Source organism: Puntigrus tetrazona, chromosome 20 (assembly GCF_018831695.1).
Source record: "Puntigrus tetrazona isolate hp1 chromosome 20, ASM1883169v1, whole genome shotgun sequence".
In the NCBI taxonomy this organism is placed as follows: Eukaryota; Metazoa; Chordata; class Actinopteri; order Cypriniformes; family Cyprinidae; genus Puntigrus; species Puntigrus tetrazona.
The window spans coordinates 25,126,396-25,135,115 of NC_056718.1; the positions used below are offsets into that span (position 1 = coordinate 25,126,396).

Consider the following 8,720-nt stretch of genomic DNA (forward strand, 5'->3'; position numbering starts at 1 on the left):
TCTCTCTCTCTCTCTCTCTCTCTCTCTCTCTCTCTCTCTCTCTCTCTCTCTCTCTCTCTCTCTCTCTCTCTCTCTCTCTCTCTCTCTCTCTCTCTCTCTCTCTCTCTCTCTCTCTCTCTCTCTCTCTCTCTCTCTCTCTCTCTCTCTCTCTCTCTCTCTCTCTCTCTCTCTCTCTCTCTCTCTCTCTCTCTCTCTCTCTCTCTCTCTCTCTCTCTCTCTCTCTCTCTCTGTCTCTCTCTCTCTGTGTCTCTCTCTCTCTCTCTCTCTCTCTCTCTCTCTCTCTCTCTCTCTCTCTCTCTCTCTCTCTCTCTCTCTCTCTCTCTCTCTCTCTCTCTCTCTCTCTCTCTCTCTCTCTCTCTCTCTCTCTCTCTCTCTCTCTCTCTCTCTCTCTCTCTCTCTCTCTCTCTCTCTCTCTCTCTCTCTCTCTCTCTCTCTCTCTCTCTCTCTCTCTCTCTCTCTCTCTCTCTCTCTCTCTCTCTCTCTCTCTCTCTCTCTCTCTCTCTCTCTCTCTCTCTCTCTCTCTCTCTCTCTGTCTCTCTCTCTCTCTCTCTCTCTCTCTCTCTCTCTCTCTCTCTCTCTCTCTCTCTCTCTCTCTCTCTCTCTCTCTCTCTCTATCGGTGTAATAACGCTCCTCTTCTGGACACATGATGTCTCTCAGTGGCATCTGGCAGCTGAACGCTCAGGTCATCAATAATACAAGAGAGAGATTCTGTTGAAAGAAGACAAATAAATGGAACATATACGCTTGGGCTGTTTGTTTAACCACAGTATAGTATTGCGTGTGGTATCTTGGCGTAGCATCTAAATAGCTAAGGTAATGACAGATATACAAGTATGAACATGCCAATGCTATAAATGTATCCATTTAATCATTTATTTCTCTTCTGTTCATTTTCTCTTCTGTTCTGTTCATCTCTTACATAAAAGCAATTTATTTATACAATAATTTATTTTTATGATTATTTATGGCATGCTTATTGCAGATGATCAAACTGCCTACTAATTGATTTATTGATAAATCTATAAAACAAAAGGTATAGAGCTGTGTTTATAATAAACACATACACTCATACACTTATCAAGATAATGAACTTGGCCCCAGACTTATCTAGATCTAAATATCTAGACCAAATATCTCTATACAGTATATGACCAGAAATATGCTGCTTCTAATGACCAGGTTTGCTTCTTCCAGTCATGCTATGATAATAATTCACCAGATAATGTCATTCTAGAAAATATTGCGCCTCATGCTTTCTTGCAAACAGTCTGTGGAGGGTCTAGAAAATCTTAAAACGACATTAAACGACATTTTATTTTCTTTATCTGTAACCGCTGCTGCGCAATATGAAGCGGGGAACGATATAACGCACGCACAAGAGCGGTCACGTGAGCCAAAACTGCACCGGAAGTGTGATGTAAAGGTTCCGCTCTTCTTCGTTAGCATACAGCGCCATCTGCCGGTCGATAAACACCAACGCAGACAAACCTCCGCCACCCTGCTCTAGTTTATTCGTCGGTGTTCAGACAACGCGTTTATTGAACTAATTGACGTTTTGTTTGGCTTCGCGGGCTGCGGAGAGTCCTTGTTGACGCTAAACGGTTTTAAACCCGCGCCTGCTAATCACAAACGACTGTGATTGGTTCGTCCTGTCCAGCGCTGAGAACAAACACGGGCACCACGTGACGCGCTGCTGCAGCCTGACCGATAGATAACGACACCCAGCAAACGGATTCACCTACAAACACAAACATAAATAAATACATAAATATATTGAGAGAATCTCTATTTTTTAGCTGCGGCTGACCAATTAAAAACACGGGCAGAGCGCCAAACCCCGCCCATTTCCCCAATCTTTAATAGTTTTAGTGGTAATTTTTTAAGTTCGATATTTATTTCGTGCTATTTCGCAATAAAATGAAATGTTCAAATTGCACCATTGTAAAACATACGATTGGTTTGTTTTCTTTTAATATGTAAAGCATTCCCCCTGTTGTTTCCTGTTTTTTTAGGGGCAATTTACTTTATGTTTTGTGTGTATGTGTGTGTGTGTGTGTGTGTGTGTGTGAGTGTGAGTGTGTGTGTGTGTGTGTGTGTGTGTGTGTGTGTGTGAGTGTGAGTGTGTGTGTGTGTGAGTGTGAGTGTGTGTGTGTGTGTGTGTGTGTGTGTGTGTGTGTGTGTGTGTGTGTGTGTGTGTGTGTGTGTGTGTGTGTGAGTGTGTGTGTGTGTGTGTGTGTGTGTGTGTGTGTGTGTGTGTGAGTGTGTGTGTGTGTGTGTGTGTGTGTGTGAGTGTGAGTGTGTGTGTGTGTGTGTGTGTGTGTGTGTGTGTGTGTGATGTGTGTGTGTGAGTGTGTGTGTGTGTGTGTGTGTGTGTGTGTGTGTGAGTGTGTGTGTGAGTGTGTGTGTGAGTGTGTGTGTGTGTGCGCGCGCGTAGAAATGGTGGCTGATTATTCCACTTTATTACTCTACTTCGTATTTCAAAAGACCTAAATGTGCGCACGCGCAAAGCAGCTGCAGGTCACGAAAGGTCACCGGCGCCGGCTCGGCTCGGTGAAGTACGGTCTGTGTTCTGAAGTGCTGAACTTGTTCTTGTTTGGGTGCAGAGGATAATCCACGGCGGAGCGAGCCAAGGACAGCAGACATCTCCAGGAGAAGCTTTGAGAGACGAGAGCGTGCCAGGCCATATGGTGCTCCGCCGGAATGAATGAAAACATGGAGATGTTTCAATGACTGCATGCGGTCATTATTAAAATAGGAAAACCAGAGCGAATGGAACATTCGACATGAACTAACAAAAGCTATTATTTTAAAAGCTGATTTGTTGTAGTGTTTGCTATAATGTTATAGTTCGGTGATAAACTCTCAAAACTAAGCAATACAATAGAAATGTATGACTATATGACACTATTTTCTTACATAAAATATTTAAAAATCAATATTTAATGACAATTAAATTTATTCTAACGCCAAGATAATGTAAGGTACACAATGCACATTAAAATATAATATAATATAATATAATATACACTGCACTCTTTTTTATAACCCACATAATAATAACTTTTTCAATTTAATTTTTAATTTCCATTTATTTATTTACATGTCAAGATAATATAATATAATATAATATAATCCTTAATGCTCTCCACTCATTATACAATAATTTAAACTCAAATCAATATTTCATTCCCATGTATTTAATTATTTATTTGGCACATTAACGTACAGTATAATGCACATTAAAATATATAATATTACAATATAACAATGTTTAATGCCCAGCACTGTCTTCCTTCCCCCATTATAAAATCATATAAATTTAAATCAAATCAATGTCTATTCATGGCAAGATATTATAAAAATACCTCATAATACAATAGGCTATATACATGTATATATATATATATATATATATATATATATATATATATATATATATATATATATATATATATATATTCACCTCCATTTATTTATCTATTCGACAAGATAATATACAGTATATGCATAATGCACATTATACTATACACATATCTATTGAAATACTTTATTATAATATAATTCATAATAGCTGAATTTTTGAGTAGGTATCTGTTTTTTGAAACTGGACATAAATGCGTTAAAGTTAAAGGAGTACCAATTCTGCTTTATTGTCAATTCTGCCAACATGCACAGCACACACACACACACACACACACACACACACACACACACACACACGCAGAACTGAAATTGCGTCAGGCGTACACGCATACAGATAACACTCACAAACACAAATAAAGACAGAAGAAGGCCACCGAAGTGTCTCTGCCCTGAGCTCATGGGGGGCAGATGCCACACAAAGGCTCTTTGTTGCTCTCGTCCAATCACGCTCACCGGAGGACAGCTCACGCGAAGAGGGCGGGTCTTGCGTTCTGGACGCGTTCGGTGCACGATCGCCGGTGCAAACGGCGCGCTGAGGGACCGAGCCTTCGCCTCTTAGGGGTTATTTATGAGCTAGTGCGCGGCCGCTGGGTGGGATCGGCTCAGCAGCGTCCCTGATGTGAGTACAGCGGGATTCAAGCATGGATACGCGGGCCACACCTGTGCGCCAGCTGCGTTACCTGCGGACCTGTTGGAGACCACCGGGCACAGACGCGCAGAGCTGGGCATCCCGCAGCGCGGCGATGGCGCTGTGACCACCGGGTTCGACAAAGACCTTATGGGGCCCCTTGCGCATCATCGCGCCCGCCGGATTATCAAAGCTCGGATTCAGAGCGGGTTCCGTTCAGACCGGATTCGCGCCGACCCGCAGCGTGTGTGAGTGTGATTTTCAGACAAAGAGCCGACGCGCAAACCGACGCGCTATGGATGCGGTTCAGCTGGATGGGCTCGACCCGTCGCCGGCGGAGAACGGCAGCGTGTCGCAGTCCGAGCCGCACGCGCGTCTCTCGCAGGTGGACACCGTGGTTCTGCCGTTCCTCGGCGGCTTTGGGAGGTACCAGCGGCGCCTGGTGGCTCTAACGTGGATCCCGGCGTTCCTCATCTCGTTCAGCCAGTTCTCGGACCACTTTCTCCTCGGTCAACCGGAAAGAAAGTGCGTCCGTCCGGACCAGAACAGAACGAGCGCGGTTCGGGAGATGTTCGATCTGATCGCGACCGGGAACGACGCCGCCGCCGCCGAGGGCAGCAACGTAACGGCGTGCATGTGCTCCGAGTGGCGGTTCGAGCTGCAGTCGGGACTGCAGCAGAATGTAGTCACCAAGGTAAGATGCTCTGACGGATGCCCTTGGAAAACATTCCCTCCGGCGGATGGAAAGCTACCGTTTAAAGGAATAGCTCACCAGAAATTAAAAATGCGTTATCGGTAAGAATCGGTGGCATTTAGTCGCCCTCGCGTCCTGATAAACACGTACGACTTTCTTTTCACCCCTGGAATGCGTTTTAAGAGGTTTGACAGAATGTTCACGCTGCTCTTTTCTGTACAATGGAAGTGGATGGGGACTGGGGCGAGAGAAAGAACGTTGAGATCAATTTAGGTCTGTTTATCGCACAACCGAAGCCCACTCGAGCTCTCCTAGATGTCATAATTCTGATGTATGAAAATAAGTCCAAATGATAACACTATGATACTAAATTATACTTCTGATGAGTCAAAATTATGCCATTAATACCATTTAAAGGAATAGTTCACCTAAAATTAAAAATGCGTTATCGGTAAGAATCGGTCGCATTTAGTCGCCCTCGCTTCCTGATAAACACGTACGACTTTCTTTTCACCCCTGGAATGTGTTTTAAGAGGTTTGACAGAATGTTCACGCTGCTCTTTTCTGTACAATGGAAGTGGATGGGGACTGGGGCGAGAGAAAGATCGTTAGGTCTGTTTATCGCACAACCGAAGCCCATTCTCGCTCTCCTAGATGTCATAATTCTGACGTACGAATATAAATGGGAAAATAATTCGAAACGATAACGCGATTATACTTCTGATGAGTCAAAATTATGCCATTAATACCATTTAAAGGAATAGTTCACCTAAAATTAAAAATGCGTTATCGGTAAGAATCGGTCGCATTTAGTCGCCCTCGCGTCCTGATAAACACGTACGACTTTCTTTTCACCCCTGGAATGCGTTTTAAGAGGTTTGACAGAATGTTCACGCTGCTCTTCTCTGTACAATGGAAGTGGATGGGGACTGGGGCGGCTTAGCTGCGAAAACACTGCAGAAAGAACGACTGGCTTAAATATAGATCTCTTCATCGCACCACCGAAGCCTGACTGTGGTTTGGTAAGTGACGTGAAAGGTCATAATCCTGATGTAGAAATACACAAACCAAACAGGTAAAAAAAACCGACATTATAACAATAAAGTTACGGCATAATGACACTAAATCATAATTCTGTAGTCCAATTTGTAGTCATTTATGAGATAAAACGCCACAATTATAATAAAAGCCTTGTCATAACTTTGACTTAAGTCTGAAGTATGTCTCAATTATTGTCAAAATGGTGATTTTTAAAAAAAAAAAAAAAAAAAAAAAATTTTTTTTACTAATTTCTTTTTTAAAGAATGTTAAGTTGTTTATATTTTAAGCAGTAATTTAGACTTTTAACCTCGTCACTTTGCATTTTTTTGCACGCCATGTCAACAAAAGGGTCATTTATTCCTTTAATTAATTCCTTTCATGATATTACTTCCACGCGTTCTTTCTTTCTTTCTTCGCGTTCTCTGGTGAGCGTATCGCTAGACCCACAGCGTGCCTATCAGCGTCACGCCCTCCAGACCGGAGCAGATAACCGCTTGAACGCTCACCCCAGCGAACAGAGAGATAACCCCGAGGCCCGCCGAGAACACGGTCACGAACAGTCTGCGAGTAACCATCGGCGTGTGTGAACGCCTCGGTCTCAACTAGTCGTGGTTGCCGTGGTTATCACGTCACACATGAAGCTGAATGCACATCTCGGTTCGCACCGAAGCCGTCCACTTCACGCGAGAGGACGGAAAAGAGAAAAAAGCTAACCGTGACGTTTCTCTCAGGATTCAGGAACATTTAATAAATAAAGTAAATGAAGCATGTGGTTCTCATTCTGAACTAGATCCCGTGAAGCCTTTTGGCATGTTATTATCTCAGGCTTGTCACAGAACCGGGGGATCTAAGCTTAAAATGGCGAGATATAGCTTTAGATCTGCGAGGCGTCGAGACAGAGTTGCGAAAAATAAAGCCAGAATCGCAAGAAATAAAGTGAGAAATGAGAGAAATAGTATTACGAAATAGAAAGTCAGAATAGCAAGAAAGTCAGAATTGCGAAATATAATGTCATCATAAAACCTATACATGTGTGTGTGTGTATATATATATATATATATATATATATATATATATATATATATATATATATATATATATATATATATATATTTAAGTACTATAATCATGTATAAATATTCAGATAAAATGAATGCAGTTATATAGTATATATATATATATATATATATATATATATATATATATATATATATATATATATATATATATATATATATATATATATTATATATATGTATATATATATATATATATATATATATATATATATATATATATATATATATATAATTTTTTTAATTTAATGATCTTTTTGGGGAGTGTGTATTATTGTATAAAGTACTATAACCATGTATAATATTTCAGATAAAATTAATGCAGTTATTTGTAGTAATGCAGTAATAAAAATATTTTTAATGCTATATATATATATATATATATATATATATATAACCTTATTTATATATATATATATATATATATATATATATATATATATAATATATATTTATATATATATATATATATTATATATATATATATATATATATATATATATATATATATATATATATATATATATATATATATATTTTATTTTTATTTATATGATCTTTTTTTAATTTATTGAGTATTTTTGTATAAAGTACTGTATAATCATGTATAATATTTGTACACTGCAGTATGTGTGTGACTCTGTGTGTGTTGCAGTGGGCTCTGGTGTGTGACGGCGAGTGGAAGGTTCACATCGCTAAGTTCTCTCTGCTGGTGGGCTCTATCTTCGGGTATCTGCTGATGGGAGCGATGGCAGACTGGTACGTCACCGTCTCTCTGTCCGGGGCCCGGTGGCGTCCGCGGCTCTCTCACGGTGTTGTGTGTCTCAGGTTGGGCCGGATCCCGGTGCTGCTGGTGTCCGTGCTGTCCGTGCTGGTGTTCGGTTTGGCCGTGGCCTTCTCCGTGGATATGGCCATGTTCAGCACGCTCCGCTTCTTCGAGGGCTTCTGTCTGGCGGCGATCAGACTCTCGCTTTACGTCCTGAGTGAGTCTGACTCTCTTTCTTCGGTTCGAGGCTGTGAGGATCTCTGCTACATGAATATATAGTGCTTTCAAACTATTAATTGTGATCAGTCACATTTAACAGAAGTTTTTGTTGACATGTACTGTACATGTTTACTGTATATATAAATACACGCACATACGGTATGTGTTATTATGCATTTACATTTTTATTATGTATCATTTATATTTATAATAAATATTATAATATCTAAATAAATATTTTGCATAAAACATATACATGCATGTATTTTGTATGAATACATATAAATATACAAAGTTAATGTATGTATATGCAAATAATAAATATACATGTGATTAACTGCACATATATTATGTTAGCAATTATATATATATGGATGTGATTAACTGTGTATATATATATATATATATATATATATATATATATATATATATATATATATGTGTGTGTGTGTGTGTGTGTGTGTATCTGTGTATCTATATATATATATATATATATATATATATATATATATATATATATATATAAAACAATCAATCAAAACATAATTTTAATATATAAATTATAAATACTATTTATACTACATTTACAACAAAAATAATCTTATATTTAATACTACAATTAGAATGAGAACGAGAATTGCAAAAAAAAAAAAAAATATCTGGAGGCTTTATTTTATAGACTTTTATAGATTTTTTTTAATGCAAAATACCATAAATATATATTCCCAGTCTCTCGTTTAATCACACGCTTTAATTCACGTGCTCTCTTTAATTCTCTGTGTGCTTTAGAAAGCGTTTTTCTGATGAGCAGACATTAAGTGATGCTGATTAAGTGGCTTTTTCAGAGGCTGTGTGTGTGTGTGTGTGTGTGT

The 8,720-nt window shown here is 39.3% G+C and overlaps 1 protein-coding gene across 1 annotated transcript in view; it reads left to right on the top strand.

Moving 5' to 3' along the window:
• The first annotated feature begins 3,644 nt into the window (after positions 1-3,644).
• The window catches only part of LOC122324912 (solute carrier family 22 member 23), a 15,667-nt gene continuing 10,591 nt past the window's right edge, over positions 3,645-8,720 (top strand). The window contains exons 1-3 of the mRNA XM_043219659.1: positions 3,645-4,746; positions 7,519-7,622; positions 7,692-7,846. Coding sequence (XP_043075594.1) covers positions 4,348-4,746; positions 7,519-7,622; positions 7,692-7,846 — 658 coding nt within the window. The 5' untranslated portion in view covers positions 3,645-4,347. The remainder of the gene's footprint in view (positions 4,747-7,518; positions 7,623-7,691; positions 7,847-8,720) is intronic.